This window comes from Myotis yumanensis, unplaced genomic scaffold, assembly GCF_028538775.1.
Source record: "Myotis yumanensis isolate MYYU_CA2020_CCGP unplaced genomic scaffold, mMyoYum1.0.hap1 SCAF_10, whole genome shotgun sequence".
NCBI classification, from domain to species: Eukaryota; Metazoa; Chordata; class Mammalia; order Chiroptera; family Vespertilionidae; genus Myotis; species Myotis yumanensis.
Window position 1 is genome coordinate 3,731,335 of NW_027223761.1, and position 24,848 is coordinate 3,756,182.

The 24,848-nt window shown below is 49.7% G+C and overlaps 1 protein-coding gene across 1 annotated transcript in view; it reads right to left on the bottom strand.

Moving 5' to 3' along the window:
* Positions 1-24,848, bottom strand: part of LOC139018666 (uncharacterized) — a 66,898-nt gene that overhangs the window by 5,215 nt on the left and 36,835 nt on the right. Inside the window, exons 17-25 of the mRNA XM_070427318.1 lie at positions 23,370-23,620; positions 16,072-16,180; positions 14,841-15,091; positions 12,483-12,591; positions 11,449-11,699; positions 9,076-9,184; positions 6,475-6,725; positions 4,153-4,261; positions 1,148-1,416 (exon numbers count right to left, since the gene is read on the bottom strand). Of these exons, the coding sequence (XP_070283419.1) occupies positions 1,148-1,416; positions 4,153-4,261; positions 6,475-6,725; positions 9,076-9,184; positions 11,449-11,699; positions 12,483-12,591; positions 14,841-15,091; positions 16,072-16,180; positions 23,370-23,620 (1,709 nt within the window). The remainder of the gene's footprint in view (positions 1-1,147; positions 1,417-4,152; positions 4,262-6,474; positions 6,726-9,075; positions 9,185-11,448; positions 11,700-12,482; positions 12,592-14,840; positions 15,092-16,071; positions 16,181-23,369; positions 23,621-24,848) is intronic.

The window sequence follows — 24,848 nt, forward strand, 5'->3', positions numbered from 1 at the left end:
CCACCTCATGCTCTCTCTCCTGCTCCTTTGACGCCATGTTCTCTCTCCCTCCTACATCCTCTGTGCCCTCCCCTGTGACACACACTCCTCCCAGCAGACAGTCTCTCCTCTGGGCACCTCACTGCCTCAGGCTGGATCAGCTGCCCCTCCTCTCTGTGCACAGATGGCTTTGATACAACTTTCTGTGCCTCTCTGCCAGCGCCTCTGGTTTGGGATCTACGGGGGATGGTAAGAGAAGGACATGAGGACCAGACTGCCCAGCACCTCTACACTCAGGACAAGGCCAGATCTCTGGTCCTGACACACTTGGGTGAAGGGCCCTGAAGAAGGTCTCCCGGCTGGGCAGCCGCAGTGTGAGACCGGACTGGCTGTCCGTGACTTTCAGAGCACTGGGGCCCACAGCACTGTCCTGGGCTGAGCATCCCTTGGAATGTGCTTCCAGACTGAAAGTGCTCTTCAGGGATGGATACACCCAGGTTCACTCCTCACCTCATGTCTGACACGTTGGAGAAGTTGCCTGAACTCTGTGTCCCCCATGGCTGATGGTCAGGACTTAGTGAGCCGACAGCTCTCACATGCTGGACACTCTAGCATCACTGTGAGAACCAATACTGCAGCATCACTGTGAGAACCAATACTGCAGCATCACTGTGAGAACCAATACTGCAGCATCACTGTGAGAACCAATACTGCAGCATCACTGTGAGAACCAATACTGCAGCATCACTGTGAGAACCAATACTGCAGCATCACTGTGAGAACCAATACTGCAGCATCACTGTGAGAATTAATACTGCAGCCTCACTGTGAGAACCAATACTGCAGCATCACTGTGAGATCCAATATCGCAGTATAACTGTGAGAATGACTGCTGCATATTTACTGTGAGAATTAATACTGTAGGGTCGTTATGAGAATCGATGCTGTAGTATTACTGTAAGAATTAATGCTGTAGTATTACTGTGAGAATTAATGCTGTAGTATTACTGTGAGAATTAATGCTGTAGTATTACTGTGAGAATTAATGCTGTAGTATTAATTAACAAATACCATGCAGGCTTCACTGGTGGTTTCCCCAAACCCCACCCATTTTCCCACTCTAGGAAGAACTCCAGAGGGTAAAGGGTCACCCCTTGAAGGGCCTTACCAACTCACGGCGGGGCAAGCCATATCTCAGATCAGCAACAAAACGTTCGCTATTTTCACGAAGAATTGAGTAAGTCTTCTGGTTACTAATCATCTCCGTGGCAGAAGTGATGATCTCATGCACAGCCCGGGGTCTGTACTTATGGTCCAAGTGGTTGTTGACCTTGTAGGGACAGCCGGCAGCCACCTTCTGCAGAGGTTCTTTTGTGACCTCAGCCCTGCCACTCAGAAACATAGGCATGTTGAAGGGCCCAATACTGCGCGATTCACCTGGAACCACAGAGCGAATCACAGGCAGGTGAGATAGGGAGACGATGGCAGGAGACAAAAGGCACAAACCCTACCAGTTATGGTGATTTGCGTGGTAACTTTTCCCAGGAAGGATGCGAAGAGTCACATATTCTGTTCTTTTCCTGAGCAGGGTGTCCTGAATTATTTTCACATGTCGTAAATGACATGATTGTCAATGGCTGGGTCACAAGACAATGTCATAGTGTTCTGTGAATGTGACCCATGGCCTTTTACTGAGCATTTGGGTTGATGGAAAGCTGAGCCATGAGAAGCAGTTCTGTTAGGAATATACTGATATACCTGTGCATCTTCATAACCAGGTGTGCTTCAGAATCAGATCTATTTTCATAGATTGTCTAACTTAATTCTCGTTGTACCCTTCAAGGAAAATATCATCATCTCCATTTAGCAACCAATATGGGGCCCAGAGGACATTAACAGTCACATCTGTTAATGCTGTGCTGCGAGAGCTCCTAGAACCACAATGTGACACGTCCTCTCTCAAGCTCCGAAGGCCAGGCTCCTTCACCTGCACGGAGCTGAGGCCTAGGGAGGCCTGCACATCCGTGTCTCCTGTCCCATGACCTGGCACAGTGCCGGGTGCAGGGAGAGTCCACAGAAGAGCTCTCAGCTGATGGACTCCCAATCCCATTCTTTTTTTTTTTTTTAAAAAAATATGTCTTTATTGATTTCAGAGAGAGGAAGGGAGAGGGAGAGAGAGTTAGAAACATCAATGATGAGAGAATCATCAAGTGGCTGCTTCCTGCACACCCCCTATCTGGGGTCGAGCCTGCAACCCAGGCATGAGCCCTGACGGGGAATCGAACCCTGACCGCCTGGTTCATGGGTCGATCGATGCTCAACCACTGAGCAACACTGGTGGGGCCCAAGTCCATCCTAATAGTGAGTCCTGGTGTGTTTTCTAAGAGGAAGAGTAACTAATGAGCACGCTAAGTAAGCACACTACTATCTGTTTCTAATCTCAAGGATGAAGGTTGCACTTGGAATCCATCCTCTTAAGAAAACCTGTCCACACCTGGGAGATCAGATATAAAAGGGACCACATGTCCTCGCAGTCATGCTCTCTCCTACAAGGCCCCTAAGTGTCATCTGGGTAAAATGGGTTGATTAACATTTTATACTAAATCCCTATGTCCCTCCAACACCGTCAGGACAAATGATGACTTGTGGGAAACACATAAGATGCAGAAGTAGCATTCCCACATTGATGACAATTATTTTTCCCTGGATGAAGAGAGAGCATCAAAGGTTACGTTGCCATTGCTCTGTGGGACACGAGCCAGTTTGCATCTAATGTAGCAGGCTTATTCCAGCCACCTTGGTGGTCTGCATGGACCATGCGTCAGTTCCGTTTGTTCTCCTGCTAACCGGCTCGTCATCGTCCTACTTCTGCCTTATTTATGAGGTAGATGAACTATTACCAGGTGCTTGCTATACATTTTCATGAGAATTTTCCCTTTGGGTGGGCACTTTGAAAGCTGCTTCTGCTAAGCAGCATATTATCTAATAAAGAGGTGATATGCAAATTGACCATCACTCCAACACACAAGATGGCCACCTCCATGTGGACACAAGATGGCCACCACAACTTGGCCAGCAGGGGAGGGCAGTTGTGGATGATCAGGCCTGCAGGGGAGGGCAGTTGGGGGGAACCAGGCCTGCAGGGGAGGGCAGTTAGGTGTGACCAGGCCAGCAGATGAGGGCAGTTGGGGGCGACTAGCTCTGCAGGGGAGGGCAGTTAGGGGGGACCAGGCCTGCTGGGGAGGGCAGTTCAGGGCAACCAGGCCGGCAGGGTAGGGCAGTTAGGGGTGACCAGGCCTGTAGTAGAGGACAGTTGGGGGTGACCAGGCCAGCAGGGGAGGACATTTTGGGGTGACCAGGTTGGCAGGGGAGGGCAGTGTGGGGGACGAGGCCTGCAGGGGAGGGCAGTTGGGGGCGACCAGGCCAGAAGGGGAGGGCAGTTGGGGGCAACCAGCCGGCAGGGGAGGGCAGTTAGGGGTAACCAGGCCATCAGGGGAGGGCAGTTAGGGGTGACCAGGCCAGCAGGGGAGGGCAGTTAGGGCAATCAGACTGGCAGGGGAGCAGTTAGGCATTGATCAGGCTGGCAGGGGAGTGGTTAGGGGGTGATCAGGCTGGCAGGCAGAAGTGGTTAGGGGCAATCAGGCAGGCAGGCAGGCGAGCGGTTGGGAGCCAACAGTTGTGGATTGTGAGAGGGATGTCCGACTACCCTCAAGGGGTCCCAGATTGGAGAGAGTGCAGACTGGGCTGAGGGACACATAATCCCCCCACCCCTCATGCATGAATTTTGTGCACCGGGCCTCTAGTCTATTTTAAATACTAAGACACCGAGTTTGTGAAATCACACGCTTTCGAAAACCACAACACGGAGGGCGCTTCCTGTGTAAGACCTGGACTGTGAGCTCTTGATGAACTTTGCTGCTTTAAGTCACATCATCGGAGCCCCAGGTACAGAGGGAGCCAGCCCTGCCTGCGGGTCCAGGTGCTGAAGCAGCCCAGCGGCTGTGGACCCTGTGGGCACAGGGGCTGGGTTTGGACTATGCCCGGCGTGAGCTCTGCGCAGAGAGTACGTGTCTCCCAACTCAGGCTCCTGTGCTGGGCTTTCATTCCAACTGCTCTCATTAGCTTATTAACAAAGCCAAAGCCTTGGTGAATCCTGCTTCCAACAGGCCTTACCTGGAGCAGTCAGATGGATCACATAACCATCGCCCACATAGAGCGCCCAGTCACGGTAGAGCCTGTGAGAGATCTCAATCATGTCTCCAGGCCTGGGATCTTCAACCAACTGTAAGAGGAAAACCAGAGATGGTAGACAGGCTGCCAGCCAACAGCAGAGACCCTGGCAGGAGCTGCAGCACGGCCTGGGGACCCCAGGCTGCTGTTCATCATCTGTCACCCAGGGAATCCCTTGTCTTTCTGAGGGGAACCAGGAGCTAGAACCCGGGAAAACGAACTTCTGGGATGGGGAAAGGAGCACGGTCCGGGTGGCATAGGATGTGAGTGTGTGTGTGTGTGTGTGTGTGTGTGTGTGTGTGTTGTGCGTACATGCACACACACAGTGGATACAGACGTGTATATGCAGGTGGGATGCACATGTGTCCTGATTGTAATGACATGACAGGCTGCATGTAGAACCCCTTCCCTGAGGCTGGGGCCCCAGGACCATCCCCAACAACGTGGGGCAGGTGAGTCTGAGAGTCTCGGCCCTCACACACTGCCCTCATGTCTCCATCACGCCTCTGGCCTGGCTGTGCTTAGCTGCAACACGGGCCTCCTCCAGCCCGGAGACACCCACCCCTGGAGATGCCAACCAGAGACAGGAAATGACAGCACCCTACGAGTCACCAAGCCTTCCAGGGGGCCTAGTGTGGCTGCCTAGCTTCCTGCACTGGTCAGGTTGGGGGCAGGTGGGGCTCACACACTTAGGCAGCAGGATCTGCTGGCACATTTCCCCCAAAACAGCCACCCTCCCAGCCCAGGGGAAGGAAGCAGCATCCTTTGCTCAGCTGGGGAAACTGAGGATCAGAGAGGGAGAGGGACTTGCTCAGGGACACTCAGCTGGCAGTGGCTGCACTGGGTCTTCACTACCCCGCCCCTTCCTGGTCCCCTTCCCTCCATCCCTTCCTGCTGTACCACCTCATCCCTGCACCTCAGTGTCCCTGCCCAGGGAGCCACAGCTTCATGACTTGAGAATTTTTCAGTTTATCTTCCTGTTTGGGCCTGACCTCAGCTAACCTCATGCAGTGCTCACCCCAGGCCGCCCAATCTGAGACCAGGGGCCAGCTTCCCTTTGCCCTCATTCCACGCCAACATCCAACAGTGGTCATTTAGCCTGGAAGCTTCTCTGGAATTCACTCCTTTGTTCATCTTTCCCCGATGACTTCATTCAGGGCCATCCTGTTCCCAATTATGTGACCCCATGTTTTCCAGACCAACCCCCAGACTTCTATCCCACCCACTCCAGGGCCAGAGTGAGCCTCCCTGGTGGGGCCATTTGGTCATAATGGGGCGGAAAGTGGAGGGGTTTCGTGCCTGGGCTCCTGGTGCCAGAGCTCTGAGGGTGAACGTGGAAATGGCTCTGTGATATGGACTCTACCTGGGCTCTCCCTCTGCAGAGGGAGGTGGTGGCAGAGCTGAGGGGAGACAATGGGAAACCATGGCCTCAGGGATCACTGTGCTCTGTGTACTCTTCCCAAGTGCAGCTGGGAAACTTCTACCTCCGCCCCCACCTCAGCCTGAACTCCAGACTTGCAGGTCCAACTGCTACTCAACAGGATCACCTGGTTGTCTAACTGGTCACCTCAACACCCCACCTGAGCATCAAATCCTTAATTTCCCTCCCAAACCTGCTCCTCCTCCCCTCATCTCCTCCATCCAGGCTGCCCATCACCCAATCACAGGGGCTGTGAGTCCTGGAGGTGCTGTGGTTCAGCAGAAAGAGCAGGGAGCACTGGGCATTGAATCCTGCTCCTGCCTCTTAACTAGCTGTGTTTTAATAAGAGGGGAAAGAGGGTAGGGGTAAGGATGTGCCCAGATCTTACATAGCATGTCCTCGAGCTCTTACATGGGCCACAGACCTTGAGCATCTCTTGCCCGAGGGCTCTCTGGGGCCTTAGGAGACCTGTCATGGTCCCGGGTTGGCCCAGACTTTCCCTGAAAGCACACAGGGCATCAGGAGCTGCCTTTAGGGTGGGTCTTAGAGGCGAAGGATTCTAAAGGGATAGAGGTGGCCAGAGCCCCAGAGGTCCTCCAACATCCCCTCCTTCTGCACTTGGGGAAACTGAGGCCAGAGAGGAAGTGACCTGTTCAAAGACCCTGAGTGGATCAGGAATAGTTCTGAGATTTGATCTCAGACATCCTGACTCCCAGCCAGCAGGAAGCAGGGAGCATAATTTTGCCTCATTCCTGGAAAGTTTCTCTTCTGGATGCATAGTCCTGTCACCTTCACCCCAAGCAGATCCCCAGAAGGGAGAGGGAGCCTCCCACAGAGGGCCTTACCTGCCCGCTGAGGGCATTGCCATATCTCAGATCCGCGACAAAGCGCTCAGGGTTCATCTTCTTATCCGGCTTCCCCATCTTCTTACCAACCAACCCGTTCACAAACTTGATGATCTCCTTTATGGGCCGTGGTTTGTACAGGTGGTCCAAGTAGTTGTTGACCTTATATGAGCAGTACTCCAGCACTTCCACAAGGAGCTCCTTTTTCACCACCCCTAAAGCGGTGGGGGATCCAGCCTCAGAGTTCTCCTCTGGAATCAGACACAGGAGTATCAGGAACTGCAGGGGAGGCCAGGGAGGGAGAGAGAAGACACAAGACAGGGAAGAAGGGCCAGGGGATGACACTATTCAGCTTTGCTGTCTGTCTCTTCCCCAATGTGGTTGGAGGATTCAGTGATTTTGCTCTTTTCCTTAAGGAGCTGTGAATACTTTTTATGTTAATCAATGGTGTGATGGTCATCCCCTGCCATTGTGCTCCATGATATGAGTGGACATCATCTAGTTGACCAAGTCCCTATTATTGGCTGGTCCATAGCTTATCCATTGTAAACAGCAGTAGTAAATGGTATTTGTTCATATTTGCACTTGTATATTTCAAAAAGAGATCAAAGTTGTTTTAGTCCCCACTGCATTTCAGACACTCTGCTGTGATAATCCTATGTAATAAAAGTACAGCGACCGAATGGCAGAACGACTGGAACAACCCCGGCCCCTCACCAAGCCAGCACCGCCCCCCAGCTGGCCTTCCCCTAAACCCCACCCTCCACCCCTAAATCACTGCCTGGCTCCCTGGTGCATGTGAATTTAGTGAAAGCACAAGAAAATAATTATCAGTCCCTTCTGTCCCCAACCAGAGTCTCCAGAGGGCTCTGCTAATACTGCAGCCAAGGTATTCTTGGAATTCGCCCTCCATGGCCTGCAGCCCTAGGAGACCTTCCAAAATAGCCAAAAGGGCAACCTAAGCATTAAGGGGATGGTGGCCCTTTGCTAGGAATATAGAGAGGCTGGGTGGGGATTTTGTGAAATTGCGATGCCTTACAGATTAGGTGAGCTTTCAATTTCTCTTTAAAAGTGGTGGCGAAGAGGTCGCTCAGGCTGCCAGGAACAACAGCGAAGGGTAGGCACATTCACAAACAGAAAAACTTTTAAACAAACAGACATGAAGATCATATTGGGAACTGAGGGCAGAGCCCCGGGAAGAACGCAAAAATCATCCAAGGGTCATCATTCACCTTGATATACGTGTGCAAGCAACACATAAACAACTTCATCTCATGGCACGAGAAATGCAAAACTGTCCTGTTGTGGGTTGTCTTTGTGCCATCCGTAAAGAATAATTACATTCAGCTGGGGGAAAGTTATAGCTTCCCGATTAGACCCACGGCCGGCCCTGCTCAATGGGCCCCCATCAGGATGGGGCCGCCGGACCCCACCTGTGCACAAATTCATGCACCGCGCCACTAGTTTCATATATTTTCTCACTTATTCTCATTTGGAATTTCATGATAAATACTCTTATCTCCATTTGACAACCGATATTGGACCCTGAGGCATCATCAGCCTTTTCTGGCAGCTCTGGCCACATGGACAGTCCACACAGCGCTTCCAGCTGGTGGTGTCCAAATCCCATTGACCTGGAGCCCGGGTTTTGCTGTCTAAGAGGAGGGAACTAAAGAGCCCCCGAACCAGCGGGCTCCCTTTATGTGCTGAGTCTGAGGCTGATGCTGCACTGAGCACCCATCCTTGAGGAAATACCACCTGCGCTCACACAGCAGGACCCGGTCCTCACACTCACGCTCCCTGTTCCCAGCCTCTAAGTGTCGTCTGCATTAGGTGGGTTTCGCTTACTATTTCCAATCAATTCTGACAGTTTTCCACTCTGTCAGTGTAGGTGACAGCGTATAGAACCTGGTCAGTGACAAGCAGATTCTTCTGATTGTGAGACGGTTTCTGTCCAGCGAGAGCGCAAACGCTTGCTGTCCGAGGTGTGGGTGCCATTGCTCTGCAGGGCACCAGCCCCTGTGCTCCCAGTGCGCGGTCTCATCCCAGCACCTTTCTCTCATGGACGATACACAGTGTGGGGCCTGCCTGCTCCTCTGACCGGCTGTCATCCTGCTCCTGCTGTCCCTGCGGCCCATCAAGGTTCCAGGTGCTCGTGTGCGTCTGTGTGAGACTCTCTGTGATGTGTGACCTGGGAGAGCTGCTCCTTGGAGAGTGTTCAGGAAACCCTCTCAGGACGCCCTGTTCTGTGACATCCTCTGAGCAACAGGACACAGCACTGAGAGGCAGTCCCTTCCTGAGAGCGGGACCCCCAGAGACGCTGCCGGTTTAGGGAAATCTGTCTGCGCGTCCAGCTAACGGGCCCGAGCTGGAGAGCGTCCAATGCGGGCGCAGCCCAGCTTCCCTGGGGCCCACGGACCTCTTTCCCTGCTGGGACAGGACCTGAGGGACGACTGAGATGCCCCCAAGGGACACGGATGTGCAGTGAGCACAAGCCCTGCCCAGGGAGAACCCACATGGGTTCCCAGGGTGGCATTTGGTTTTGAATTGTTCTCATCATGTAAACAATCTCTGGAGACTTACACTTTCAACCCCGCTTACCTGGGGGAGCCAGGTGGACCACATAACCATCGCCCACATAGAGGGCCCAGTGCGAGGAGCCGATGCGGGAAATCTCAATCAGGTCTCCAGGCGTGGGCTCTGCACGAAACTGGGAGAAAACAGCCAGGAAGGTGAGACAGATTTCAGGGAGCTGCAGTGGCCCGGGCTGGAGCTGCCACTCCACCTAGGGATTTGCTTACTGATGCTCACCCCATGGGAAGTGTGTGTGTGTTTGGGGAACTCATTTCCCCTGTGGGGTCCTCAGCCTGCTGTAGCTTCTAGAGATAGCCCTGTGAGTAACTGGAAACCTGGAAAAATGTCCTTGTGCATAGGGAGAGTGAAGATGTGTACAGAATGTGTGTGTAATGTATGTGTGTCTGTGTGTATTGTGCATGGATATGTTGTGTGTTGCATGTACATGCACACACACTAGGATGCCGACATGCATATGCAGGTGTACTGTGTATGTGTCTGGAGGGTGATAACACAACAGGCTGTATGTAAACCCCCTTCCCTGAGGCTGGGGCCCAGGCCCATCCCCCACTACATTGTCCAGAAGAGTCTGAGCTTCTCTGCTCTCACACACTGACCCTCATGTCTCCATCATGTGTTTGCCCTGGCTGTGCATGGCCCCAACACCCACCACCTCACACTCTGCCCTCTCAGCCCCATACACGGACCCTTGAAGATGCTGAGCTGACAGACGGCAGGTGACAGCGTCCTGAGGGCACCTGAGCATTGGAGAAGGCCCTCCTGTTGTTGCCCTGCTTCCTGCCCTGGGGACAGGGTTCACAGTCCCCCAGCAGGCTCTGCTGGTACATTTCCCCCATAACTGCCACCCTCCCAAGCCCAGGGGAAGGAAGCAGCACCCATGTGCTCAGCTGGGGAAACAGAGGATCAGAGAGGTAGAGGGAGCTGCCCAGGGACACTCAGCCGGCAGTGGCTGCACTGGGTCTTCTCTGCCCTGTCCCTTCCTGGTCCCCGTTCCTCCCTCCCTCCCTCCTTCCTTATCACCTCCTCCCTGCTCCTCAGTGTCCCTGCCCAGGGCACCACAGCTTCATGACTTGAGAATTTTTCAGTTTATCTTCCTGTTTGTGTCTGACCTCAGCTAACCTCCTGCAGTGCTCACCCCAGGCCGCCCAATCTGAGACCAGGGGCCAGCTTCCCTTTGCCCTCATTCCACGCCAACATCCAACAGTGGTCATTTAGCCTGGAAGCTTCTCTGGAATTCACTTCTTTGTCCATCTTTCCTCCATGACTTTATTCAGGGCCATCCTGTTGCCGATTATGTGACCCCATGTTTTCCTGAGAAACTCCCAGACTTCTGTCCCACCCACTCCAGTGCCTGTGTGAGCCTCCATGGTGGGGCCATTTGGTCCTAAAGGGAAAGGATAGGGGAGGTGGCTTGGTGCCTGGGCTCCTGGGGCCAGAGCTCTGGGGGTAAAAGTGGGAATGGCTCTGTGGTCTGGGCTCTACCTGGGCTCTCCCTCTGCAGAGGGAGGTGGTGGCAGAGCTGAGGGGAGACAATGGGAAAGCATGCCCTCAGGGATCACTGTGCTCTGTGTACTGTTCCCAAGTGCAGCCTGAAAAATTCTATCTTCAGCCCCACCTCAGCCCTGAACCGCAGACTCACAAGTCGAGCTGCTACTCAACAGGTCCACCTGGATGTCTAATGGTCACCTTAACACCCCACCTGAGCATCAAATCCTTAATTTCCCTCCCAAACCTCCTCCTCCTTCTATCATCTCCTCCATCCAGGCTGCCCATCACCCAATCACAGTGGCTGTGAGCCCTGGAGGTGCTGTGGTTCAGCAGAAAGAGCCGGGAGCACTGGGCATTGAATCCTGCTCCTGCCTCTTACTAGCTGTATTTTAATAAGAGGGAAAGAGGAGAGGGGTAAAGATGTGCCCAGACCTTACAGAACATGTCCTCGAGCTCTTACATGGGCCACAGACCTTGAGCATCCCTTGCCCAGCTCTCTGGGGCCTTAGGAGACCTGTCATGGTCCCGGGCTGGCCCAGACTTTCCCTGACAGCACACAGGGCATCAGGAGCTGCCTTTAGGGTGGGTCTTAGAGGCAAAGGATCCTAAAGGGATAGAGGTGTCCAGAGCCCAGAGGTCCTCCAACATCCCCTCCTGCTGCACATGGGGAAACTGAGGCCATTGAAGAAGTGACCTGTTCAAAGACCCCTAGTGGATCAGGAACAGACCAGAGATTGCTTCTCAGATATCCTGAATCCCAGCCAGCAGGAAGCAGAGAGCATAATTTTGCATCATTCAGGGTAAGTTTTTCTTCTGGATGCAAAGCCCTCTCCTCCCCTCTCCCCCAAGCAGATGTCTAGGAGTGAGAAGGAGCCCCCCAGAGGGCCTTACCTGCCGGCTGCGTGCCTTGCCGTATCTCATATTGGTGACCAAGCGCTCACAGTTCCTGCTCATATCACTGTACTCCATCTCCTTACCAACCATCTCCTTCCCAGATCTGAGCATCTCCTCTATGGGCCGTGGTCTGTACAGGTGGTCCAAGTGGTTGTTGACCTTATAGAAGCAGTTTCCCACCACTTCCGCCAGGAGCTGCCTTTTCACCTCCCCTAAGCCAGTGGGGGATCCAGCTTCAGACTTCTCCCCTGGAATCAGACACATGAGTATCAGGAACTGCAGGGGAGGCCAGGGAGGGAGAGAGAAGACACAAGAAAGGGAAGAAGGGCCAGGGATGACACTATTGAGCTTTGCTGTCTGTCCCTTCGCCAATGTGATGCAGGGGTTCTCAACCTTCCTAATGCAGCAACCGTTTAATACAGTTCCTCATGTTGTGGTGACCCCCAACCATAAAATTATTTTTGTTGCTACGTTATAACTGTAATTTTGCTACTGTTATGAATTGTAATGTAAATATTTGATATGCAGGATATATTTTCATTGTTTGCGACCCACAGGTTGAGAACCACTGGATTAGAGGATTCACGGATTTTAATCTTTTACTTAATGAGATATGAATACTTTTTCAAGGTAATGAATATTGTGATGGTCAGTGGCTGCTATTGTGCTCCCTTATATGAACGGACATCATCTAGTTGACCAGCCACTGTCACTGATCCTTCTTCTTTATGAGACTGTGGGGCCCAGAGATGTGGCTGTTTTAATGAAATCTCTCCGCACGCCCAGTTAAGGGCACGGAGCTGAAGAGCTCCTAATGCTGACATAGCTCGACTTTACTGGGGCCCACGGACCACTTTCCATGCTGTGTGAGGGGCTGTGAAACCACTGAGATGCCTCCAGGTACACGGATGTGTAGTGAGCACAAGCCCTGCCCAGGGAGAACCCACACAGGTTCCCAGGGTGGCATTTGTCTTTGAATTGTTCTCATCATGTAAACAATCTCTGGAAGTTATACTTTCAACCCCCCTTACCTGGGGGAGCCAGGTGGATCACATGACCATCGCCCACATAGAGGGCCCAGTGCGAGGAGCCGATGCGGGAAATCTCAATCAGGTCTCCAGGCTCGGGCTCTGCACGAAACTGGGAGAAAACAGCCAGGAAGGTGAGACAGATTTCAGGGAGCTGCAGAGGCCCGGGCTGGGAACTGCAGCTCTGCCTGGGGATTTGCTTACTGATGCTCACCCCATGGGAAGAATGTGTGTGTGTGGAGGACTCTAGTACGCTGTGAGGTCCTCAGCCTGCTGTAGCTTCTAGAGGTTGCCTTGTGAGTAAATGGAAGCCTGGAAAAATGTCCTTGTGCATTGGAAGAGTGAAGATTTGTACAGAATGTGTATGTACTGTATGTGTGTCTGTGTGTATTGTGTATAGGCATTTTGTGTGTTTCATGTACATACACTCACACTAGGATGCAGACTTGCATGTGCAGGTGTATTGTATATGTCTGGAGGGTGTTAACACAACAGCCTGTATGTAAACCTCCTTCCTGAGGCTGGGGCCCAGGCCCATCCCCCACAACATTGTCCAGGTGAGTCTGAGCTTCTCTGCTCTCACACACTGACCCTCATGTCTCCATCCTGTGTTTGCCCTGGCTGTGCCTGGCCCCAACACCCACCACCTCACACTCTGCCCTCCCAGCCCCGGTACACGGACCCTTGAAGATGCTGAACTGACAGACAGCAGGTGACAGCATCCTAAGGGCACCTGAGCATTGGAGAAGGCCCTCCTGTTGTTGCCCAGCTTCCTGCCCTGGGGGCAGGGCTTACAGTCACCCAGCAGGCTCTGCGGGCACATTTCCCCCATAACTGCCACCCTCCCAAGCCCAGGGGAAGGAAGCAGCACCCACTTGCTCAGCTGGGGAAACTGAGGATCAGAGAGGGAGAGGGACTTGTCCACGGACACTCAGCTGGCAGTGGCTGCACTGGGTCTTCTCTGCCCCGGCCCTTCCTGGTCCTCTTTCTTCTTTTCCTCCTTCTCTGGCTTATCACCTCCTCCCTGCTCCTCAGTGTCCCTGTCTATGGCACCACAGCTTCCTGAATGAGAATTTATCAGTTTATCTTCCTGTTTGTGCCTGACCTCAGTTAATCTCCTGCAGCGCTCACCCCAGGCCGCCCAATCTGAGACCAGGGGCCAGCTTCCCTTTGCCCTCATTGTATGCCAACATCCAACAGTGGTCATTTAGCCTGGAAGCTTCTCTGGAATTCACTTCTTTGTCCATCTCTCCCCCATGACTTTATTCAGGGCCATCCTGTTCCCGATTATGTGACCCCACCATTTCCTGACCAACCCCCAGACTTCTGTCCCACCCACTCCAGGGCCTGTGTGAGTCTCCTGGGTGGGGCCACTTGGTCCTGATGGGATGGACAGGGGAGGGGACTCCCTGCCTGGGCTGCTGGGGCCAGAGCTCTGGGGGTGGAAGTGGGAATGGCTCTACCTGGGCTCCACCTCTGCAGAGAGAGGGTAGTGACAGAGCTGAGGGGAGATGATGGGAAACCATGGCCTCAGGGATCACTGTGCTCTGTGTACTGTTCCCAAGTGCAGCCAGGAAACTTCTATCTCCGCCCCCACCTCAGCCTTGATTTCCAGACTCACACATCCAACTGCTACTCAACAGCTCTACCTGGATGTCTAACTGGTCACCTCAACACCCCACCTGAGCATCAAATCCTTAATTTCCTTCCCTAACCTCCCCCTCCCCTCATCTCTTCCATCCAGGCTGCCCATCACCCAATCACAGGGGCTGTGAGCCCTGGAGGTGCTGTGTTTCAGCAGAAAGAGAAGGGAGCAATGGGCATTGAATCCTGCTCCTGCCTCTTACTAGCTGTGCTTTGGTAAGAGGGAAAGAGGAGAGCGGTAAGGGTATGCCAGATTTTACATAACATGTTCTTGAGCTCTTACATCGGCCACAGACCTTGAGCATTTCATGCCTGAGGGCTCTCTGGGGCCTTAGGAGACCTCTCTTGGTTCAGTGTTGGCCCACCCTTTCCCTGACAGCACACAGGGCATCAGGAGCTGCCTTTAGGGTGGGTCTCAGATACAAAGGATCCTAAAGGGATAGAGGGGGCCAGAGTCTCAGAGGTCCTCCAAACATCCCCCCTTTCTGCACCTGGGGAAACTGAGGGCAGAGAGGAAGTGACCTGTTCGAAGACCCTGACTGGATGAGGAACAGACCTGAGATTTGTTCTTTGATATCCTAACTCCCAGCCAGCAGGAAGCAGAAAGCATACTATTGCATCATTCAGGGTAATTTTTTCTTCCGGGTAGTCAGCTCTGTGGCATGAGCGCAAGTAAACCCACAGAAGGTAGAGGGAGCCCCCCACAGAGGGCCTTACCTGTCGGCTGTGAGCTTTGCCGTATCTCAGATCGGTGACAAAGTGCTCACAGTTCCTGCTCAGATCACTGTACTCCATCTCCATACCAACCATCTCCTTCCCAGAACTGAGCATCTCCTTTATGGGCCGTGGTCTGTACAGGTCGTCCAAGTGGTTGTTGACCTTATAGAAGCAGTGTCCGACCACTTCCACGAGGAGCTGCCTTTTCACCTCCCCTAAGCCGGTGGGGGCGCCAGCCCCAGAGTTCTCCCCTGGAATCAGACACACGAGTATCAGGAACTACAGGGGTAGGACCGGGAGGGAGAGAGAAAACACAAGACAGGGAAGAAGGGCCAAGTGATTACACTATTGAGCGTTGGTGTCTGTCCCTTCACCAATCTGATTTATTTAATGATTTTTCAAGCTAATGAATATTTTGAAGGCCAGAAGCTGCTTTTATGCTCCATTGTATGAATGGACATTACCTGGTTGACCAATCCACCATTATTGATCATTCTCCTTTTTTTTTTTTTTTTCTTGTTTGTTTATTTATTTGGATATTGCTGTGATGACTGTGAAAATTTGCCATTGACGTCTCTGTCAAGAGAACCTTCTATGGAGAACATAGCTGATGGAGACCCTCAACCACCCTCTCTGAGAATCCACCACAGTGACCACATTTTAGATGGCTGCCCCTAGCCAATGACTGCATGGCAGTACAATCTGGGACCTTTCTTTTTTTTTTTTTTTTGTAGTTATATATATATATATATATATATATATTTTTTATTTTTCGCTAAAAGTATTACAAAGTGTATTACATAAGTGTCCTTTTTTCCCCCCCGCCCTTGACAGACCCCTGCCCTCCCTTACCCCCCAGTGTCTTATGTCCATTAGTTATGGTTATATGGATGCATACAAGTCCTTCGGTTGTTGATCATTCTCCTTTATGAGACTTGGACACCAAGATTCGTTGCTGGATTAATCTCTAAGTGTGCCCAGCTGAAGGGCATGGAGCTAGGGAGCTCCAAATGCTGATGAAGCCCATGTTTTCTGGGGCCCACGGCCCTCTTTCCCTGCTGTGCCCGGACCTGAGGGACCACTCAGATGCCCCCAAGGGATACGGATGTAGGTTGAGCTCAAGCACTGCTCAGGGAAAAACCAACATGGGTTACCAGGGTGGCATTTGGCTTTGAATTATTCTTATCATGTTAACAAATCTCTGGAAGTTATACTTTCACCCCCCCCTTACCTGGGGGATCCAGGTGAATCACATAACCATCGCCCACATAGAGCGCCCAGTGTGAGTTGGAAAATCGAAAAATCTGAATCAGGTCTCCAGGCATGGGCTCTTCACGAAACTGCAAGAAAACAGCCAGGAATGTGAGACAGATTTCAGGGAGCTACAGAGGCCCTGGCTGGGAGCTGCAGCTTTGCCTAGGGATTTGCTTACTGATGCTCACCCCATGGGAAGATTGTGTGTGTGTGTAGGAATCTATTCCCTTGTGACGTCTTGAGCCTGCTGTAGCTTCTACAGGTTGCCCTGTAAGTAACTAGAAGCCTGGAAAAATGACCTTGTGAATTGGGAGAGAGAAGATTTGTTCAGAATCTGTGTGGATTCAGTGCCTGGTATGTTGTGCCTTGTTGTGTTGTATTATGTGCCCTTAAATCAATGCAGCAGATCCAACCAACAGCAGCCTCCTGATCACCACACCCTCTGAGGATCAGCAGCTGTACGTGAAGTCTCCCCCCACCAGCCAGAAGAGCCACCAAAGCTGTGAACAGCACCCACCAGAGGAGCTGCTGCCAACTGAGGAGCAGCTGCTACCGCAACTGTCCGAGGAGCAACCAGAGCCCAAGGAGCCATTGCCACCCAGGGAGCAGCCACTGAATGACTCAACGTCTAGATATGTCAGTGAGATCAAACGTGGGTAGACAAAGAAACCCCCAAAGGAAAGAAAAGGAGGACTCGCCAGAAAAGCAAATAAGTGATAAAGAGGCATGCAACATGACAGAAAAAGAATTCAGAATAAAGGTCCTAGAGTGCATAAACCAGATGGAGGAAAAAATCAACAACATATACAAGAAGCAAGAAGAAACAGATGAAAAAATCAACAACTTAGGTAAGACTCAAGAAGAAATGAAGAGCTATATAGCTGCAATAAAAAACACCATTGAAAGTATCAACAGTAGACTAGGAGAAGCGGAGGACCGAATTAGTGAATTAGAAGACAAGGAGGCAAAACACACCCAAACTGTACTGCAATTGGAGAAAAAAATTAAAAGACAGGAGGTAAGCCTAAGGGAGCTTTGGGACAACATGAAACGAAACAACATACGAATAATAGGGGTGCCAGAACAACAGAAAGAGGAACAAGGATTAGAAAATCTATTCGAAGAAATAATATCAGAAAACTTCCCTGAGGTGGGGAAGAAAAAAGTCACACAAGCACAGAGAGTCCCAAACAAGGTGAACCCGAAAAGACTCACACCAAGACACATCATAATTACCATGGCAAATGTTCAGGACAAAGAAAGAATCTTAAAGGCTGCGAGAGAGAGATGGAAAGTTACATTCAAGGGATCTCCCATTAGATTATCTAATGATTTCTCAACAAAAACACATCAGGCCAGAAAAGAATGGACAGAAATTTACAAAGTGATGCAAAGCAAAGGACTGAATCCAAGAATACTCTATCCAGCAAGGCTATCATTCAAAATTGAAGGGGAAATAAGAAGCTTCACAGACAAAAAAAGGCTAAGGGAGTTTATCATCACCAAGCCAGCAATGCAAGAAATGCTAAAGGGACTGATGTAAAAAGAAGAAACAAAAAGCTCAGAAAGAAAATAGCCACACACACAAAAAAAGAAATGGCTACAAACAAGTACCTTTCAATAATAACTTTACACGTAAACAGACTAAATGCTCCAACCAAAAGACATTGAGTGGCTGAATGGATAAAAAAAATGACCCATACATTTGCTGTCTACAAGACACCCACCTCATTAGAAGGGACTCACACAGACTGAAAGTGAAGGGATGGAGAAATATCTTTCAGGCAAATGGAAAGGAAAAGAAAGCTGGGGTAGCAATACTTATATCGGACAAAATAGACCTCAAAGTGAAGGCCATAACAAGAGATAAGGAAGGCCACTTCATAATACTAAAGGGATCAATACAACAAGAAGATATAACCCTGGTAAACATATATGCACCCAATGCAGGAGCACCCAAATACATAAAAAAACTCCTGGAAGATATCAAAGGAGAGATCGACTACAATACAATCATAGTAGGGGACTTTAATACACCACTGACATCACTGGATAAATCCTCTAGACAAACACTCAGCAAAGAAACAGCAATTCTAAATGATTCACTAGATCAGATGGGCTTAATTGACATCTTCAGAACGCTTCACCCCAAAGCCACGGAATATACATTCTACTCAAGTGCTCATAAGACACATTCAAAAATAGACCACATATTGGGTCACAAACAATCTCCCCAAATTCAAGAAGATTGAAATCATACCAAGCATCATCTCAGACCACGATGGCATAATATTAGAAATAAACTACAATAAAAACAACCCAAAATACTCAAACACTTGGAAGCTGAATAGAATGTTATTAAATATTGATTGGGTTACCAATGAGATCAAAGAAGAAATTAAAAACATCCTGGACACTAATGACAATGAAAACACAACAATCCAAACCTATAGGACGCAATGAAAGCAGTCCTGAGAGGAAGTTTATAGCTCTACAGGCCTATCTCGAAAAACAAGAAAAAAATGGTAGTAAATCATCTAACTCTACACCTCAAAGAATTAGAAAGACAGCAACAAGAAAACCCCAGAGTGAGCAGAAGGAAGGGGATAATAAAGATCAGAGCAGAAATAAGTGACATAGAGACCAAAAAAAAAACACAAACAAAAAAAACCACAAAAAAACATAAAATCAATGAAACCAAGAGCTGGTTCTTTGAAAGGATAAACAAGATTGATGAACCTCTAGCCAGGCTCACCAAGAAGCAAAGAGAGAGGACCCAAATAAATCAAATCAGAAACGATAGAGGCGAAATAACAACAGACCCCACAGAAATACAAATGATTGTTAAAAAATACTATGGACAGCTCTACTCCAACAAACGAGACAACCTGGAGGAAATGGACAAATTCCTAGAAAAATACAACATTCCAACACTCAATCAGGAAGAATCTAAAAATCTCAACAGGCCAATAACTATGGAAGAAATTGAAGCAGTCATCAAAAAGCTTCCAGCAAACAAAAGCCCAGGACTAGGTGGCTTCACAGGGGAGTTTTACCAAACATTCAAGGAAGAACTAAAACCTATCCTTCTCAGACTACTACAAAAAATTCAAGAGGAAGGAACACTTCCAAGCTCATTCTATGAAGCCAGCATCACCCTAATACCAAAATCAGGCAAAGACAACATAATGAAAGAGAATTACAGGCCAATATCCCTCATGAACATAGATGCCAAAATCCTCAACAAAATCTTAGCAAATCAGATCCAGCAGTACATCAGAAAGATCATACACCATGACCAAGCAGGATTTATCCCAGGGATGCAAGGATGGTACAATATTCGCAAATCAATAAACGTAATACATCACATAAAAAAATTGAGAGAAAAACACCACATAAACATAACAATTGATGCAGAAAAAGCATTTGACAAAATCCAACACTTATTTTTGATAAAAACTCTCAGCAAGGTGGGAGTAGAAGGATCATACCTCAACATAATAAAAGCCATATATGACAGGCCCACAGCCAACATCATACTCAATGGACAAAACCTAACACCATTTCCCCTAAGGACAGGAACAATACAGGGATGCCCACTCTCACCACTCCTGTTCAACATAGTCCTGGAAGTATTAGCCATTGCAATTAGACAAGAAGAAGAAATAAAAGGCATCCAAATTGGAAAAGAGGAAGTAAAACTGTCCTTATTTGCAGACAACATGATATTATACATACAAAACCCTAGAGACTCCATCAAAAAACTACTAGACTTAATACATGAATTTGGCAATGTAGCAGGACACGAAATTAACCCCAAGAAATCTGAGGCATTTCTATACACCAGTAGTGAACTTTCAGAAAGAGAGACTAAAAAAAATATCCCATTTACCATCGCACCAAAAAAATTAAGCTATCTAGGAATAAACTTAACTAAAGAGGTAAAAGACCTCTACTCAGAAAACTACAGGACATTGAATAAAGAGATAGAGGAAGACATAAACAGATGGAAGAACATACCGTGTTCATGGATTGGTAGAATCAACATTATTAAAATGTCCATACTACCCAAAGCAATCTATAAATTCAACGCACTTCCCATTAAAATACCAATGGCATACTTCACAGATCTAGAACGAACTCTCCAAAAATTCGTCTGGAATAAAAAAAGACCCCGAATAGCTGCAGCAATCCTGAGAAAGAACAAAGTAGGTGGGATCTCAATACCAGATATCAAGCTGTATTACAAAGCCACAGTTCTCAAAACTGCCTGGTACTTGCACAAGAACAGACATATAGATCAATGGAATAGAATAGAGAGCCCAGGGGGGTAGGGGAGGCCAGGGGATTGTCAATGGCGGGTGGGAAAAAAAGGACACATATGTAATACCCTTTGTAATACTTTAAGCAATAAAAATAGAGCGCCCAGAAATCGGCCCAAACCAATATGATCAATTAATATTTGACAAAGGAGGCAAGAACATACAATGGAGTCAAGATAGTCTCTTCAATAAATGGTGTTGGGAAAATTGGACAGATATATGCAAGAAAATGAAACTAGACCACCAACTTACACCATACACAAAAATAAACTCAAAATGGATAAAGGACTTAAAAGTACGACGGGAAACCATAAAAATACTAGAAGAATCCAAAGGCAATAAAATCTCAGACATACGCCGAAGCAATTTCTTCACCGATACAGCTCCTAGGGCATTGGAAACTAAAGAGAAAATGAACAAATGGGACTACATCAAAATAAAAAGCTTCTGCACAGCAAAAGAAACCATCAACAAAACAATAAGAAAACCCACTGCGTGGGAAAACATATTTGCCAATATCATCTCTGATAAGGGCCTAATCTCCAAAATTTATAGGGAACTCATACAACTTAACAAAAGGAAGATAAACCAATCAAAAAATGGGCAAAGGATCTAAATAGACACCTTTCAAAAGAGGGCATTCAGAAAGCCAAGAGACATATGAAAACATGCTCAAAGTCACTAATCATCCGAGAGATGCAAATCAAAACAACAATGAGGTACCATCTCACACCTGTCAGACTGGCTATCATCAACAAATCAACAAACGACAAGTGCTGGAGAGGATGTGGAGAAAAAGGAACACTCGTGGGCTGCTGGTGGGAATGCAGACTGGTGCAGCCACTATGGAAGACAGTATGGAGTTTCCTCAAAAAATTGGAAATGGAACTCCCATTTGACCCTGTGATCCCTCTTCTAGGAATATATCCCAAGAAACCAGAAACACCAATCAGAAAGGATATATGCACCCATATGTTCATAGCAGCACAATTCACCATAGCTAAGATCTGGAAACAGCCTAAGTGCCCATCAGTAGATGAATGGATTAGAAAACTGTGGTACATCTACATGATGGAATACTATGCTGCTGTAAAAAAAAAAAAAAAGAAGGAACTCTTACCATTTGCAACGGCAGAATCTGTGTGCAAGGCATGGGTGTGTTTGTGTATATTGTGCATGGACATGTTGTATATTGCACGTACATGTACACAGGAGGATGCAGACACGCATACGCAGGTGGATTGTGTATGTGTCTGGAGGGTGGTAACACAACAGCCTGTATGTAAACCCCCTTCCCTGAGGCTGGGGCCCAGGCCCATTCCCCACAACATTGTCCAGGTGAGTCTGAGCTTCTCTGTTCTCACACACTGACCCTCATGTCTCCATCATGTGTTTGCCGTGGCTGTGCATGGCCCCAACACCCACCACCTCACACTCTGCCCTCCCAGCCCCGGTATACGGACCCTTGAAGATGCTGAGCTGACAGACAGCAGGTGACAGCATCCTGAGGGCACCTGAGCATTGGAGAAGGCCCTCCTGTTGTTTCCCTGCTTCCTGCCCTGGGGACAGGGCTCACAGTCCCCCAGCAGGCTCTGCTGGCACATTTCCTCCCATAATGCCACCCTCCCAAGCCCAGGGGAAGGAAGCAGCACCCACATGCTCAGCTGGGGAAACTGAGGATCAGAGAGGTAGAGGGACTTGCCCAGGGACACTCAGCCGGCAGTGGCTGCACTGGGTCTTCTCTGCCCCGACCCTTCCTGGTCCCCTTTCCTCCCTCCCTTCCTGCCTTATCATCTCCTCCCTGCTCCTCAGTGTCCCTGCCCAGGGCACCACAGCTTCCTGATTTGAGAATTTTTCACTTTTTCTTCCTGTTTGTGTCTGACCTCAGCTAACCTCCTGCAGCGCTCACCCCAGGCCGCCCAATCTGAGACCAGGGGCCAGCTTCCCTTTGCCCTCATTCCATGCCAACATCCAACAGTGGTCATTTAGCCTGGAAGCTTCTCTGGAATTTACTTCTTTGTTCATCTTTCCCCGATGACTTCATTCAGGGCCATGCTGTAGTTGATTATGTGACCCCATGTCTTTCTGACCAACCCCCAGACTTCTGTCCCACCCACTCCAGGGCCTGTGTGAGCCTCCATGGTGGGGCCATTGGTCCTGATGGGGGTGGGTAGGGAAGAGGGCTTCCTGCCTGGGCTCCTGGGGCCAGAGCTCTGGGGGTAAAAATGGGAATGGCTCTGTGGTCTGGGCTCTACCTGGACTCCAGCTCTGCATCGGGTGGATTGTGGCAGAGCTGAGGGGAGACAATGGGAAGGCATGGCCTCAGGGATCACTGTGCTCTGTGTACTGTTCCCAAGTGAAGCCTGGAAACATCTATCTCCAGCCCCACCTCAGACACGAACAGCAGACTCACTTGTCCAACTGCTACTCAACAACTCTACCCGGATGTCTAACGGGTCACCTCAAAATCCCCATCTGAGCAAGAAATCCTTAATTTTTATCTGTCACCTGCTCTACTTCCTGTCGTTCCTCTATATCTAGGGACCCCAATAACCAAATCACTGGTCCTCCAGCCCTAGAGGTGCTATGGTTCAGCAGAAAGAGCAGGGACCACTGGGTTTGAATCCTTAGTAGCTTGTGTTGGTAAAATGGCAAGGAGGAAGGGGTTAAAGCTGAGCGAGAGCTTATATTAATTTGGGTGGATAGGGAAGGAGGCAGCACCCAGTTGTTCATATGGCGACACTCAGGCCCGGGCAGGAAGTGCCCTGCAAAATAATCTGAGTGGATTAGTAGAAGACCTATGTTTTTCTCTAAGATATGACTCCCAGCCAGTGGAACCCCAGAGCCCATGTGTGCATCATTCAGGGTAATTTTTCTTCTGGGTAGTGAGGTATGTCAACCCCATCCCAAGAGGACCTCCAGAAGGGAGAGGGAGCCCCCAGAAAGGCCTTACCTGCCGGCTGTGGGCCTTGCCGTATCTCAGATCTGTGACAAAGTGCTCACAGTTCCTGCTCAGATCACTGTACTCCATCTCCTTACCAACCATCTCCTTCCCAGATCTGACCATCTCCTCTATGGGCCGTGGTTTGTACAGGTGGTCCAAGTGGTTGTTGACCTCATAAGAGCAGTTTCCCATCACTTCCTCAAGGAGCTGCCTTTTCACCTCCCCTAAGCCGGTGGGGGCACCAGCCTCAGAGTTCTCCCCTGGAATCAGACACACTAGTATCAGGAACTGCAGGGGGAGGCCAGGGAGGGAGAGAGAAGACAGAAGACATGGAGGAAGGGCCAGGGGATGACACTATTGAGCTTTGTTTCTGTCCCTTCACCAATGTGATTGGAGGTTTCAGTGATTTTGCTCTTTTCCTTAACGAGTTGTGAAGACTTTTCATGTTAATCAATGTTGTGATGGTCAGTGGCTGCCACTGTGTTCCATTATATGAATGGACATCATCTAGTTGACCAAGTCCCTAGTATTGGCTGGTTTATAGCTTATCCACCGTAAACAACGGTAGTAAATTGTATTTGTTCCTCTTTGGACTTGTGTGCTTCAGAAAGAGATCAAAGTTGTTCTACTCCCACTGTGTTTCAGACTCTGCTGTGCAAATTTCATATATTCCCTCATTTATTCTCCTTCTGCACTTCATGGTAAATACTCTCACCTCCATTTGACAACCGATATTGGACCCTGAGGCATCATCAGCCTTTTCTGGCAGCTCTGGCCACACGGAGAGTCCACACAGCGCTTCCAGCTGGTGGCATCCAAATCCCATTGACCTGGAGCCTGGGTTTTGCTCTCTAAGAGGAGGGAACTAAGGAGCATGCGAACCAGCGGGCTCCCTTTATGTGCTGAGTCTCGAGGCTGATGCTGCACTTAGCACCCGTCCTTGAGGAAACACCACCTGCACTCACACAGCAGGACCCGGTCCTCACACTCACACTCCCTGTTCCCAGCCTCCTAAGTGTCGTCTGCATTAGGTGGGTTTCGCTTACTATTTGCCATCCATTCTGACAGTTTTCCACTCTGTCAGTGTAGGTGACAGCGTACAGAACCTGGTCAGTGACAAGCAGATTCTTCTGATCGTGAGACGGTTTCTGTCCAGCGAGAACACAAACGCTTGCTGTCCGAGGTGTGGGTGCCATTGCTCTGCAGGGCACCAGCTCCTGTGCTCCCAGTGCCCGGTCTCATCCCAGCACCTTTCTCTCATGGACGATACACAGTGTGGGGCCTGCCTGCTCCTCTGACCGGCTGTCATCCTGCTTCTGCTGTCCCTGCGGCCCATCAAGGTTCCAGGTGCTCGTGTGCATTTGTGTGAGACTCTCTGTGATGTGTGACCTGGGAGAGCTGCTCCGTGGAGGGTGTTCAGGAAACCCTGTCAGGACGCCCTGTTCTGTGACATCCCCTGAGCAACAGGACACAGCACTGAGAGGCAGT